The 15441-nt window shown below is 43.7% G+C and overlaps 1 protein-coding gene across 1 annotated transcript in view; it reads right to left on the bottom strand.

Annotated features, from left to right (window-relative positions):
* Positions 1 to 15441, bottom strand: part of TRIM8 (tripartite motif containing 8) — a gene marked incomplete in the record, with an annotated part of 261822 nt that overhangs the window by 95953 nt on the left and 150428 nt on the right. Inside the window, 1 exon segment of the mRNA XM_044056545.1 lies at positions 5662 to 5895. Within this exon segment, the coding sequence (XP_043912480.1) occupies positions 5662 to 5895 (234 nt within the window).

The raw sequence follows: 15441 nt of genomic DNA, 5'->3' as shown, positions 1-15441 counted from the left end.
TTCTTTAAAAATTAAAAGGTTTAAAAACGTTACTAAAGTTCCTTTTTTATGTGGTAAAAATTACATTTGTGTTTCACTGTTGCAGTCATTACATTTGGATAGAGTCCCAAAGCTATTATTGGGAGGCTGGAGCTAAACAGCATTAGGAGCAGCTATGAGGCCCTGCAGAAATGCAGTGGTAAAGCCAGTCCTGGATTTAGAGTACAGTGGCAGATGATAGCGCTTTGTAAAGGTGTGCACTGAACTCCAAGTAGCAGCCTCTAAAATGTCCTTGGTAGGTACTCCCCTGAGAAAGGCTGCTGAAGTGGCTGCAGCTCTGGTTGAATGTGGCCTAATGCCCTTAGGCACTGGCTTGCCATGGTGTACATAACAGAAATGAATGCAGTGGCCTATCCACTTTGAAATAGTCTGCTTTGAGATAGCCTTTCCTTATGCTCCTGCAGCATAAGTCACTAGTAACTGCTCTGTCTTTCTGAAGACTGTCCAAGTAGAATCTAAGCTGTCTGTGCACGTCCAAAGAATGCAGAATTATACTTTTGTTCTGTGGATTTGGATAAAAAGTTGGCAGGTGAATAGCTTGGTTAAGAGCCACACTGGACCCACCTTAGGCATAAATGTTGGGTTTGTCCTGAGACCCTGTCTGAATAAAAAATGATAAAAAGGTTCCACAGAGACCCTGTCTGAATAAAAAATGATAAAAAGGTTCCACAGCCATGAGTGCCTGTAGCTCTGAAACTCGTCTTGCAGAAATTATTGCTAGGAGCAGCGCTGTTTTCCAAGATAAAAACTTTATATCAGCAGTAGCAGCTGGCTCCAAAGGAGGCAGGGTGAGTTTTTCCAAGTCATAGTTGACGTCCCACACAGGCATTGGTCATCTCCTTGGAGGCCTTAAATTTTTGGCTCCTCTGAGGTACTGCTTTAATAACGGATGAGAAAAGATTGGTGGTTCTGTATTGTAATGAGCTGAAATGGCAGAGGCATGAATTTCAAGACAAAAAAGATAGGCCTTTTTCCAGCATCTCAGTTAAGTATTGCAAAATCTGAGGAATATTTGGCACAGCTGTATCAGTTCCTTGTGCCTGGTTCCAAGCACAGAATCTCTTCCATTTTCCAGCATAAGATTTTCAAATACTAGGCCTTCTGGCTTCCAAAATGACATCCATCACAGCCTTACTGAGATGTGTGTTTTGTATGTGTTTTGTAGGACTACATTATCTGCCATGTTGCCAGGTTTAAAGTCCTGAGTTGGCTGTGCAGGATCTGATTGTTTTGCTGGGACAGTAGATGAGGTATTTGAGGTAAAGTCCAAGCTGGGCATTGAGACAAGTTCCTTAGTATTGGATACCAGTACTGGCGGGGCCAGTCTAGGGCAATCAGTATCATCTTTGGCTTCTCCTGTTGGACCATTAGGAGTACCTTGGGGAGGAGAGGCAGTGGGGGAAAGGCATATACCGATAGGGCGCCCACTTTCCATGCTTGTCTGTGATAAATCCTTGTGCAGAATCTTTTTAGTTGGTAGCTGTGAGGGGAGGCAAATAGATCTATGTCCGGGCATCCCCATTTCCTTGTTATCATGCTGAACACTTGTGGATCCAGCCACCACTCGTGGGGATCCATGAGGTTTCTGCTTAGTCTGCCAGAGTATTTTTCCTTCCTGGCAGGAATTGTGCCTGCAGATGTACTTGATAAGTCAATGCTGTGTCCCACAAAGTCATGGCTAGTTTGCAAAGGGGGGTAAGAATGTGTGCCCCCCTGCTGGTTCATGTACTACATGACCGTGGTGTTGTCTATCAGTAGTTGTCCTGGATGAAGTAGGTCCTTGAAGGCCGTCAGAGCATTTTGAACAGCTAGCATCTTTATTTGATTGATCTGTAGATGCATTTGGTTTGAGGTCCATGTGCCCTGAATGCATCTTCCTGCCATGTGGGCCCCCCAAGCATAATCTGATGCATCCGTTGTTAGAGTCTGCCTGGCTGGGGGTAATGTGAATGGCGGTCCCTTGTTTTGGTGACAAGTCTTTGCCCACCATCGAAACTCCTGTTGCAGGCAGGGAATGAGAGTAATCATAGTTTCCAGGCTGTGGCAATGTTGAGTCCAAACACTTTTTACGTACCATTGAAGTTTCCTCATATGCAGTCTTGCATATGGAATTAGTAGGATACAGGATGCCATGAAGCCCAAAGCCTGCAGAATTTTTCTTGCAGGTAACTGGGCCTTTGTTGCCAACATTTTGAAATAGGTAGTCAGTTGCCTTTGTCTGGCGTGAGATAAGCCATCTGGGCAGTTGTATTTAAGCTTGCACCCAGGAATATTATTGCGAGAGGGTACTAGTTTTGATTTCCTTTCCTTGACTGTGTACCCTAGGTATGTTAGAAGCCTTTTCACAAACGCCAGATGCTGTAGAAGAACGTCCTTGTTCTCTGCTTGAATTAGACAGTCATCCAAGTAAGGATATATTTGTATTCCTCTGTCTGCAGAATGCAATTACTGGTGCCTGGCACTTTGTAAAGACCCTGGGCGCAGTAGAAAAGCCAAAGGGCAGTGCAGAGAATTGGTAATGCATTAAGCCAGCCTTGAATCTGAGGTATCTTCTGCAAATTTGTCTGATTAGGACATGCAAATATGCTTCTTTTAGGTCTAAAGTAACAAGCCATTGGTTCTTACCCAGCATGGGCAGAAGCTGCTGCAAAGTCAACATCTTGAATTTTGGTATATCCAGGAATGTGTTTAGAATAGATAGGTCCAGTATTGGCCTCCAGGACTTGTCCTTTCTGGGTATCAAGAACAGTCGAGTAAAATCCTTGTCCCTGCTCTTGCTCTGGTACTTGTCGAATGGCCCCCATGTCCATGAAGGATGAGACTTGTTTTTGTGCCTCTGCCCATTGACTTTTTGGCAGATCTGGCCAGCCTTTTGCCTTTGGCAGGGTATGGAAATGGAACTTGTAGCCTTGTGACAACATTTAGAACCCATTTGTCCTGGGTTATAATGTGCCAGTTTTGAAAAAAGTGCTAATTTTCCCCCTAAGGGTGCTGCCAGGAGATAAGTGCTTGGTGCGGGCGGGGGGAAGTCATTGGGACTGTTTCCTGTATGGTTGTGATTTGTCTTCTCCAACTTTGGAGGTAGAAGCACCCCATTGCTTTGACCTGTATGAACCTTGCGCCTGGGATCTGCCTCTAGGGCGTCTGGATCTGCCCCTTTGAGGTCTGACACAGGAAAGGACCAATTCTTTGTTGGCCAGTGTCTACTAAACCTAGGTGGCTGTACTTGTAAAAAAATATGACAGTTTGCATAGATTTAGCTTTGTCTTCCATTTTCTTTAACACCTCTTCTGCCTTAAAACCAAACAAAGTATCATGCTGTAAAGGTGCATCTAATAATTTAACTTTGACATGATCACGCTGACTTTGTTCCTTTAACCAAGCATGCCTTCTAATTACAGAACCCGTAACTGCGGCCCTGCAGGAGGCCTCCAAAGAATCAAAACCACATTGCAAAGTATGCTTTCCAACTTGTTCAGCTGCATGCAATAAATCTTGCATTTCCTTGTTTTCTGCACATTCAGAGTTTAACATTTTCTGTTTAAGCAATGCCATGACATGTTGCTGATATTTGAGCATATGAAATTGACAGTTTAAGGCCCTTATAGCCAAGGTAGCAGATGTGTAAACCTTTTTTCCCCATCTATCCAGTGCCCTAGAATCTGTCAGAGAGGGTAGGGTTTTTTGCAGCGGAAGCCTAAACTCCCTTGGGACCCTGTGATATAGTTTCTGGGTCTGCAGCAGGGTTTTTAAAAAGGAATTTATGAGAGTCAGGAACCCTGTAATATCTGTCGGGCTTAACAGGAGCTGGAGGTAAGGAGTCAGGGGTAAGACTAGACTCCAAAAACACATCTAAAATGTCTAACAGGTGGAATGGCTAGTGGCCTGTGTTGAGGTAGTAAAATGAAATCCCTGAGCCTCTATTTGGATTCTGAAAAATCTTGGCTCTCCCAGTGGGAATGCTCCCTCATGGTATGCAAGGTTTCCCCAAAAGAATAGTTCTCTGGAGGAGAAGCTGAAGGTATAGATTTCTTCAGCATCAGAATCCTCATGGGGGGGGGGGGGGGTATTCCTGATTAGAAGAGGAATCAGAAGAAATGGAAACCTGATCTGAAGATTCATAGTCAGTCTCTTGCCTAGGCCTCTTACCAGGGGGGGGGGGGGTGGGAACCCCTGATCAAGGTAATTAAGTCTTCGGCCATTTTGAGCATTTGTTTTTTGGGCATAGAGGCCTGACCATGTGGCTCGAGTTTGTTTCTTTGCTTTAGAAGGTGCTTTAGTCTTAGCCTTTGAAGCTGAAGTCGGTTTAATGTAAAGATGTTTAGGTCTGAATACACCCTCAGAAGCCAGTGCCTGTTCAGTGGCTCCGGACCCATCTGAGGGAATAGTATCCAAGGCTCCAATACCTTAGTTTCCAGCGGTATGGCCTACTCCACGTGGGAGTCGGTAGTGGCCTGCGACTCTAAAGTAGCGGGTGTCAGGGGCTGCAAAAGCACCTCACTGAGAACCGGCGACTGGCTTAGGAGAAGCTTAGTCTGTTTTGGGCCTCTGTTGTCTCTTTTTCTTTGCATTTTTTGTGAACTCCAGTAGTCGGATGGCTATCCGATGACATTTCTGGATAATTAAACCGGCGTCCAAATAGTTTAAAGCAAAATCATACCGACGCTTAGTGCGTTGGTTAAATCTAGCACAAAACAGACAACCAGAAACGTGATCAGGGCCTAGGCAAGGAATACAGTAAGAATGAAAATCCTTATGAGGTATTTGCTTTCCGCAAGAAATACAATTATTTACTTTTTCTGACATCGGTCTGGAGCAAGAAAAAAAAAAAGTTTCCCCAACGGGGTACTTAGCTTTATTGAAGACTTCGGATCTGAAACTCTAAGACGAAAATCTCATGAGTCGGCCGACCGGCATTTGCAAACTGCTTCTGCTTCGGGCACCGCGCGGCAAGAAAGACTAAAGAAAATGGAGTTGACTGCTTCTTTTATACCCTTGACGACCTGATGTCAGGGAAGGGGCGACAGCAGCCGACGCAGGACCCAGGACTTTGGAATTCAGGCCGACTGAGGGCAACCTGCCAGCAGGATTACCCAAATGTAATGACTGCAACAGTGAAACAAGAAGATAATCATGAAGAACATCACCTGCTTCTCAACGGGCTACATAGTTTAAAGCTTTTTGCATGTGTGTTTTCTCAGCTTTACAGGAGAATTGCTTGATTTTTTTCTTTAAGTGATTTTGCTTTAATCAGAAAGTTAGAATTTGCTGTGGATTCTGCTAACAGATAAAGTGAACTTACCTGTAATTACATGTAATTTTAAAAAGGCTTACAGATTTCCCCACTCTGCTAGACAATGCTTTTGCTGAAATTGGCACAAAGTTCATCGCCGTTTACATCCTTGCTGCCTCCTAAAAAGGAAAAGCACTACAGAAACGGATACATCAAATAAACCAAGTGCCTGCATAAGCACAGCTTCTGTACTCCGCACTGCCAAAAACAGGAGGCAAAATTAACCACCAAAAAAAAAAAACCTCCTCAACCCCCCCCCCTCCCTTTTTAATCACAGTAATCATCCATTCCACTGAGTGATAAAGAAAAGAATCCAAGGATCTACATACTTTCATGAAGTTAATGTCTTCAGTTTTGTCAAACATGACTTGGACAGAGCTCAACAGCTTTTTGGCTTCCTGCATTCGTTCATTCAGATGTACCACTTGTGCAGAGTTCTCATCACAGAATTTTGTTCGGGCTTTGTCAAGTATATCCAGGGTCTTTCCTAAATCATCTTTTAAGATCTGATGCATTTTCTCATACTGCAAGCGCAGCTCTTCTTTAAGCTGGTGCACCTTCTCCTGTTTGGATGGAACAAAAAATAGTGTACATTACTTCATTCTCACTTAACTGAAAAAGTGAACTGGTCTGAGGACCCGTTTCTACCAATACCTTTGGATAAGAAGTTCAAAGCATTCTGACAAAGTAACAGAATAAAGGAGTATAAAACAGATTACCAATGTATAAATGAAATAGAACTAAAAATATGAATGCTATATCCAATTAGATTTGCATCACACAAAGAATGGTATACTAATTTCACATAATCTTGTACTACGTTTTATATCAAGTGCTGCCAGAAACAACATTTAAAAAGTGAGGGCACACTGGTAATATGACAAGTGCATTACACAAAAGGTTAACTGTCAGTTACATAACTTAAATGTTACCTGTACTGTTGGGTTAACACCACACTGGGAACCTGCACCCTGTGGCAGGAGTCCCCCCCCCCCATGTTATCCTGCACCCTGTAGCAGGAGCCCCCCCCCATGTTATCCTGCACCCTGTGGCAGGAGCCCCCCCCCCATGTTATCCTGCACCCTGTGGCAGGAGTTTCCCCCATGTTATCCTGCTTCAGAAGTACATACAAGCTTCTTAAATAAAAAGCAGAAAGTGTTTTGAGGACAGAAAATGGTAAAAATTAAGGAAAAGGTTTTGCCAAGATACAGCCCACTCTCACCCCCCCCCCCAAAAAAGGACAATGAAAATCCGAAAGCTACATAACCTTAACATGAATAAAATCACTATTCCTTCCCAGATGCATACTGATAGCCAGCTGCATCACTGTCTAGGACATGACAGCGAGAAATGTGAAGAAAATCTCCGCTATATGAGCAATATAACATACTAGATGTCCAAGTACTCAATCACCGGGTACTCATTAGCCAAAAGCAACATCTGAACTTCCAAGCCAACTTCTACAACTTTTTCTTGTATGTTAGCATAGTAACTACCCGCCACGACAATGAAGGAATATAAAGCAAATAATAATGGAGGGGACACTTTTTTTTGACAAAGAGCTCAAATCCACTCAAGAGCATTTTAAGCCCCCTTGAATAGTCAGTCGGTAAAGCCAATGTGGTCTCCATCCATACTTAACAGGGCAATATTATCATGACCTCAAACCCAGGACAAGAGAGAAATGCAGGAAAAAAAGACCCAAGATAATCTGGCGGTTCTCTGTACTCGCAGATCTCTCTAATAAGTATGCAATCAAACCATGGGGAGGTGAAAGTGAGTTTATACTGCAGTGATAAATCACTGCCCCAAACATATACAGTTATGGTGAGCTACTCACATACATCATGCCTACTATTTTCACTACAGGGATCACCACTGCAGTACTGCTCTTCCACAATAGACCAATAGAGGTGGGAAAAAAAAAAAAAAAAGTGTCAACAGGAAGTAGATCAGGGAATACACTCCAAGACTGCAGGTTTTGTACTCTGCTTCTGTAGAACATATCCTGCTTGGAAAGGCTGCTAACAGAAATCAGTTAATTCCTTCACAAATGCCCTGAACTGTACCATTAATGAAAAAGGCTACAGTTGTAGCTGCAGCTGTGCCACAGTGCATTGACTGGTGCCTCCGTTTTGTTTATGAATTCACAGCATAAATAATGCAGTTAACTAGTTACTGAAAAAGGCTGCAAATGTAGCTGCAACACTGATCACAAATTCATAGCAAACAGAATTTAGAGGGTCTGCTTTGGGACTAGATTCCAGATTGCAGTGTTTGAAGAATTTGTGACAGCAGACCAGGAGGCTGCCTCCAGTACCCAATTTTCTGATGCAGGCAGGGCTTAAATTTTTGAAATGCAAGGTAATTAACTAGTATCTTTAAAAACTGTTAACAGGTCCCTCTTTTTGCAAAAGCCACAACCAACCAAGCAGATGTGTGCGCGTGACCACACAAGCACAAACAAGTAGAAAGTACAGTTGTGTACACTTACCATAAATGCAGATGTTCGAGGGTATTCACTATTGCACTCATTGCATTTGGGTAATCTGCTGGCAGGTTGCCCTCAGTCGGCCTGATTAACAAAGTCTTGGGTCCTGCATCTGTTGCTGTCCCGTCTTTCATGACGTCAAGTCGCCAGGGGTATAAAAACATGCAGCTGACGCCATTACTTCAGTTTCTTGCCCCAGATGTCAGGTGGGCACCCCCCCCAAATGGGGATCCAAATATTTAAGTAATTAAACAAAAATATACCTCCATAAAAAAGCAAATACACCAAAAAGGCTTTTAAGTATAGTAAAGGAAAGTAGAAGTATAGTAAGATAAAAACAGGGGGCTGGAAGGAGGGTAGCCAGGACTGCAACAGTGAATACACTTGAACATCTACATTTATGGTAAGTGCACACAACTGCACTATGTTCATGTTTCACTGTTGCAGTCATTATATTTGGGTAAATTCCCAAAGCTATGGTTGGGAGGATGTATTTATACAGCATTAGGACCAGTTATAAGGCCCTGCAGGACAGCAGTGGCAAAACCAGCTCTGGATTTAGAGAAGAAAGGTAAATGGTAATGTTTGGTGAAAGTATGAACTGAGCTCCAGGTAGCAGCACCTCTGAGAATGGCTGTAGAACAGATGCAGCCCTGGTGGAATGAGATCTGATCCCCTGGAGTATAGTTTTACCATAATGCATACAGCGGAAACGAATGCAATGGCTTATCCATTTGGAATCTGCTTTGAAATAGCCTTTCCCTCTGCCCCTGCAGCAAATGCCACCAGTAGTTGTTCAGATTTTTGTAGAGATTTTGGCCTGTTTAAGTAAAATAAGTTGTCTGTGTACAACCAATGAACGCAGAATCCGCTCCCCCTTGTTCTGTGGATTGGGAAAGAAAGTAGGCAAATGAATGATCTGATTTAAGAGCCACACTGGATACCACCTTAAGCATGAAGGATGGATTGGTCCAGAGAGACACCCTGTCCGCATGAAAAATAATGAAAGGTTCCACTGCCATAAGAGCCTGTAATTCAGAAATCCTTCTAGCTGAAGTAACTGCTAAAAGGAAAGCTGTTTTCCAGGAGATAAATTTTAAGTCTGCAGTAGCAGCTGGCTCGAAAGGAGGGAGAGTGAGCTTTTCCAATACAAAATTGAGGTCCCAGGCAGGGGTTGGAGCTCTCCTGGGTAGTCTTACGTTTTCTGGCCCCTCTGAGATACTGCTTTAGCAGAGCATGAGAGAAGAGGGGAGGTTCTGTGTTGCAATGAGCTGAAATGGCTGAGGCATGGATTTTTATGGAAAAGGACAGGCCCTTGTGAAGCATCTCAGTTAAGTATTGTAAAATCTGAGGAATATTGGGCACTGCTGTGCTTATCCCTTGTGATAGATTCCAGGCACAGAATCTTTTCCATTTGTCAGCATAAGATTTTCTAGTACTAGGCCTTCATGCCTACAAAATGACATCCATCACAGGTTTGCTGAGGGATGCCAAGGGTGAATTTAGGTGATTAGCCAAGCTGCAAGATTCAAAGTTTGGAGCTGTGCGCACAGAATTTGGTTGTTCTGCTGAGACAGTAAGTAAGGTGTCAAAGGCAGGTGCCACGGTGGAAGATGTGATACATTGCGCAGGAGTGGGTACCAGTGTTGGCGAGGCCAGTCTGGAGCAATCAAAATCATTTTTGGTTTGTCCCGTTTGACTTTTAGTAGAACTTTGGAGAGCAGAGGGGGAAAAGCATAGACTAATAGAGCATCCACCTTTCAGGCTTTTTTGTGATTAATTCTTGTGCAAAATTTGTCCAACTGATGGATCTTTTTGCCTCACCCCAGAACTATGTCTGGACCCCCCCCCCCCATTTGCGTCAACATGTTGAAAATCCGTGGTTCCAGTTTCCATTCATGTGGGTCCATGAGATTTCTTAGTTCGTCTGCCAGAGTATTCAGGTTTCCTGGCAGGAATTGAGCTTGTAGTTGTATTTGACAGGGCAAGGCCGTGTTCCCCAATGCCATGGCTAGTCTGCAGAGGGGGTAGGAGTGTGTACCCCCTGCTTGCTTATGTACCACATAACTGTAGTATTGTCCATCATTAATTGCCCTGGATGAAGGTAGTCCTTGAAGGCTGTCCATGCATTCTGTACAGCTAGCATCTCTTTTTGATTGATATGAAGGTGCATTTGATTTGGGCTCCATTTGCCCTGAATGCACTTCCCTGCCAGATGAGCCCCCAAGCATAGTCAGATGAGTCTGTAGTTAGGGTTTGGGCGGCAGGGGGCGGAGTGAATAGCAGTCCCTTGTTTTGGTGGCAGGCCTCTGCCCACCATAGGAACTCTATTTGCAGGCAAGGTAAGCTAAGAATCATAGTTTCCAGGCTGCGACAATGTTGACTCCATAAACTTTTTAAGTACCACTGAAGTTTCCTCATATGCAGTTTTGCATATGGAATTAGAACAATGCAGGAGGCCATGAACCCAAAGGCTACAGAATTTGTCTTGCAGATAGCAGGGTTTTTGTGGCCACCTGTTTGAAGTAAGTTACCAAATTAATTTGCCTTTCTGGTGTAAGATAAGCCATCTGGGCAGTTGCATTCAAGTTTGCATCCAGGAATGTAATTTTTTTTGAGAGGGTACCAGTTGTGACTTCTTTTCGTTTATGCTGTACCCTAGACAAGTTAGAACCCTTTTTACAAACATCAGATGTTTTAGAAGAATGTCCCCGTTTTCTGCCTGAATTAGGCAGTCTACAGGTATAGATATATTTGAATATTTCTTTGTCTGCAAAATGCAATTACTGGAGCCAGGCACTTTGGCAAAGGGCAGTGCAGAGAACTGGTAATGCAAGTAGCCTGCTTTGAAGCGGAGGTATCTTCTGCAAGATTCCCTGATTGGGATATGCAGGTAAGCCTCAAGTCTAGAGTTACCCCATTCCAGAAATTGGTTTAGAATAGATAAGTCCAGAATTGGAAGCCATGATTAATCTTTTCTGGGTACCAGGAAAAATAGAAACCTTGTCACTTTTCCTCTTCTGTTACTGGTTGAATAGCCTCCATGATCACGAGGGACAGTACTTGTTTCTGGGCCTCTGCCCACTGATTTGGGGGCAGGTCTGGCCATCTGTCTGGGATTGGCAACATGTGGAAATAAATCTGTATCCCTGGGATACTACATTTAAAACCCATTTGTCCTGGGTTATAAGTTGTCAGTTTCTTACATGAAGTGCCAGTTTTCCACCCCAAAGGGGCAGCTAAAAGGTAAGTGCTTGGTAAGTGTAAAGGGAAGTCAGAGACTACTTACCATAGGGAGGTGCCTTGTTTCCAGATTTGTTTTGTTCTAAAAAGTCCCTTGTGACTGAAACCTGGAGCCTTTGGAATATCTGGGTTTGACTTGAGTGGCTCTCGAAGGAACTGAAAAGGACCAGTTCTTAGTAGGCCACTGGCCTACTAAATATTGGAAGTTGCACTTGTAAGAAATCTTTCACAGTTTGCATAGATTTAGCTTTATCTTCCATCTTTTTTTAAAACTCCTTCAGCCTTATTACCAAAGAGACAGTCCTGTTGTAAAGGAGCATCCAACAATTTTGCTTTAACATGATCAGGCAGAGTTTGCTCTGAGTCAAGCATGCCTTCTTAGCACAGACCTAGTTGCAGCAGCCCTGCAAGAGGCCTCCAAAGAATCAAAACCACATTGCAAAGTATGTTTTCCAACTTGTTCATTGCTGAATACAATAAATCCTGTAAATCTTTAATTTTCCACACAGTCAGAAATCATCATTTTCTGTTTAAGCAGTCCCATGATATGCTGTTGATATTTAAGCATATGAAATTGACAGTTTAAAGCCCCAATTGCCAAGGTTGCACAAGTGTAAACCTTCTTACCCCATCTATCCAGCGCCCTGGAATCTTTATCAGAAGGGGTAGGATTTTTAGCAGTAGAGGCCTTAATGCCCTTGGGACCCTGAGGAATGGTTTCAGGATCTGCAATAGGATTTTTGAAAAGGAATTTGTGGGAGTCAGGAACCCTGTAGTATGTCTGGCTTACAAGGAGCTGGAGGCAGAGAATCAGGAGCCATACTAGATTCTGAAAAATCATCAACAATGTCTAGAACAAGAGGTACAGCCAAAGGCCTATGCTGAGGAATAATAAAATCCCCAAGTCTCTTTTTACATTCAGAGAAATCCTGACTTTCCCAGTGGAAATGTTCCCTTAAGGTGTGTAAAGTTTTCCCAAAAGAAAAATCCTCAGGGGGAGAAGCCAAAGGAATGCAGTCTTCTGCATCAGAGTCCTCATAAGTAGGTATAGACAAATCCTGTTCATTAGAAGAGTCAGAAGAAATTGATTATGTAGCTTCTGAATAGGATTCTATGTCTTGCCTAGGCCTCTTAGAAGGTGGGGGGTTGGCTACCCCTGATCAGAGTAATTAAATTCAGCCATTTTGATCATTTGTTTTTTAGGCATAGGGGCCTGCACATGTGGCCCAGGCGTCGATTTTTTTGACGTAGATTTAGATTTTGGCCTTAGTTTTGAAGACGGCGGTCTAATATACAAATCTGTAGGCCTGAAAACACCCTCAGAAGCCGGTGCCTGCACAGCTGCTCCAGACCCATCTAAGGTAGAGACAGCCGCGGTTTCCATAATTGAAGCATCTCGCGGCATACCGGACTCCGAATGGGTCTCAGTAGAGGCTTGCGAATCAGAAGTAGCAGGTATCAGGGGCTGCGAAAGCACCTCACAGAGTACCAGCGAACTGGCGACTGGCTTAGGAGAAGCGTAGTCAGTTTTGGACCTAGACGGCCTGTCTCTGTCTTTCTTTGTGTTTTTTTAGGTATTCCGGTAGTCTGATTGCTAACAGACAACACTTCTGGATAATTAAAGCGTGAGCCAAAATATTTAGAAGCAAAAATATACTGACGTTTAATAGTGCGTTGATTAAATTTAGCACAAAACCGACAGCAAGGTACATTGTGGTCAGGGCCTAGGCAAGGAAAACAGCACGAATGAAAATCCTTGAGGTATTTGCTTCCCACAAGTAATGCAATTATTAAACTTTTACTGACATCGGTAAGGAGCACGAAAAAGTTTCCCCAACGGGGTACTTAGCTTTTTAGTTGAAGACTTCGGTTCTGAAACTCGAAAACGAAAATTTCAGGAGTTGGCCGACCGGCACTTGCAAACTGCTTCTGCTTCGGGCACCGTGTGGCAAGAAAGACTGATGTAATGGCATCGGCTGCATGTTTCATACCCCTGACGACATGGAAGTAGGGACAGCAACAGACGCAGGACCCAAGACTTAATCAGGCCAACTGAGGGCTACCTGCCAGCAAATTACCCAAATGTAATGACTGCAGCAGTGAAACACTAAGAACATGTGGAGCTGTTACAGCACATCTGGTGAAAGCAGAATTCAGTTTTTAGGATTTAGGAAAACTGGCTGTCGACTGTTTGGTTCGGACTCGCTCCAGAAACCATCTTTGGCATTAAAAAAATTTGTTCACAGAAACTGTCCCTTAAGGAATACGAGATAAGACACCCTGCATACGCAAGGCTTGTAACTCCAGAGTTTCACCTTGCAGAGACCAGAGTGAGTAACCAGGAGAGCAGTTTTCCAAGTGGTAAATCTGAGGTCTTTGGAGGCAGCAGGTTTGAAAGGTTAGTTTTTCCAAGGTAAGGTTTAGATCTTAATAAAGAGAAATTAGAAGTTATGTACCTACCATAACGTTCCATGTTAGTTGTCTTCTCTCGCCTTCTTTCTTGCTGGATGGGTTCGGAGCCGATCCTCGGCTCCGACTCTGCACTTGCTTTAGCTCGAGAACTCCTTTTACCAGCTCGAGGCAACCCTATATCCCATGATGCAAGGCGGAACTACCTCAGATCTCGTTTGGCAGCTAACTAACCCTGCTAAAGACTTATCCTAATACAATTAGGAACCATGGTTCCTAAAAGAAGTCCTCATAACAACGCTCCAGAGGAAGCAATCTAATAGGAACTCTCCAAGATCTGTCCAGGCCAGGGGGAAGGAGGGAGGACGAAGAAAGAAGGCAGAGAAGACAACTAACATGGAACGTTATGGTAGGTACATAACTTCTAAATGTTAAGTTGTCAATCTCGCCTTCATTCTTGCTGGATGGGACCGCGTCCCTAGCACCTGTATCCCGGGTGGCTCAATGGAACAGACTCTTGAGAACAGTGGAACCAAAACTGGCCCCATCTCTGGAGGCCAAATCCAACTTGTAATGAGACACAAAGGTATGAGGCGTGGCCCAAGTAGCTGCTGCACAAATAGTGTCAATGGGAAGTCTATCCTGAAAGGCTACAGAAGTGGATAGACTCCTGGTCGAATGTGCTTTTGGCTTAGAAGATAGTTGTTTGCCCCTTAGAGAGTACACATAGGAAATGGTGGAAGTCAACCATCTAGATAAGGTCACTTTAGATACTGGAAGACCCAACCTGTTTTCTGCATAGGAGACAAACAATTGGTCTGATTTTCTAATTTGTTTAGTCCTATGTAAGTAGTACCTGAGCTGACGATGAACATCCAAAAAATGCAGCTTCTGTTCAGCTCTGTCAGAATAGTTAGGAAAGAAACTGGTAGATCAATAGATTGGTTAATATTGGTTTGAGATACAACCTTGGGAGGAAAGGAAGGGTTAGTTCTGAGCGAAACCCTATCCTTATGAAACACCAGATAAGGTGAACAAATACAGAGGGCCTGAATCTCAGAAACTCTTCTTGCAGAAGTAACAGCCAGCAAAAATATAGTTTTCCACGTCAACAACTTTAAAGAACACGTAGCAGACGGTTCGAAAGGAGGTAGAATTAGGGATGCCAACATTAAGTTTAGATCCCATTGCGGAGGAGGATGTTTCACATGCGGTTTTAGGAGAAAAACTCCTCTTAAAAAGGCTTTGCATAACCTATGAGACATGATGTTATTGTCATGCAAGCCAACATGATATTTGGAAATAGCAGCCAGTTGTACTTTGACTGTAGATGAGGAAGATCCCGAATGAAAAACCTCCGCCAGGAAATCCAAAACAGAATGTACAGGAGCGGTAAAAGGATCAATATTTCTGGCGTTTGCCCAAATAGAAAAACGTCGCCACTTGCTAGCATAAACAGTTCTAGTGGACGACTTTAAAGAAGACACTAAAATGTCTCTGAGTCAGAAATCATTGGTAGCCTGGCTAGGAAGGAAGTGGAGCAACCAAGCAGTGAGGTTGAGAGAATGAATGGCCCGGTGCTGCTGACCCGACTGGTGGATCAAAAGATCCGGAACTGGGTCCAGATGCCAGGGCTGCACCAGAAGGTGATGATGTAGAGACGGAAACCAAATTTGTCGAGGCCAATATGGAGCAATGAGGATCAATTTGGCTCTCAAAACGGTGGCTTTCTGAATGACTTGTGGAATCAATGGAAAGGGAGGAAAAGCATAAAGAAGTCCCTGAGGCCAATCCTGGGTTAGAGAGTCTCTCAAGGGTTGGCCTGGAAGAGGAAATAGTGTGAAGTAATCTGGGCACTTGCCGTTTTGAGGGGTAGCGAAAAGATCGCAACAAGGGGTGCCCCACTTCAGAAAAATCTGATCCACTACAGATTGATTGAGAGACCACTCGTGAGGCATCAGAATAG

The sequence above is a fragment of the Protopterus annectens genome, chromosome 14.part0 (genome assembly GCF_019279795.1).
Source record: "Protopterus annectens isolate FY-2018-M chromosome 14.part0, PAN1.0, whole genome shotgun sequence".
Taxonomy (NCBI): Eukaryota; Metazoa; Chordata; order Ceratodontiformes; family Protopteridae; genus Protopterus; species Protopterus annectens.
Note: the sequence above shows the minus strand (reverse complement) of the source record. Positions and strands in the feature narration are given on the sequence as shown.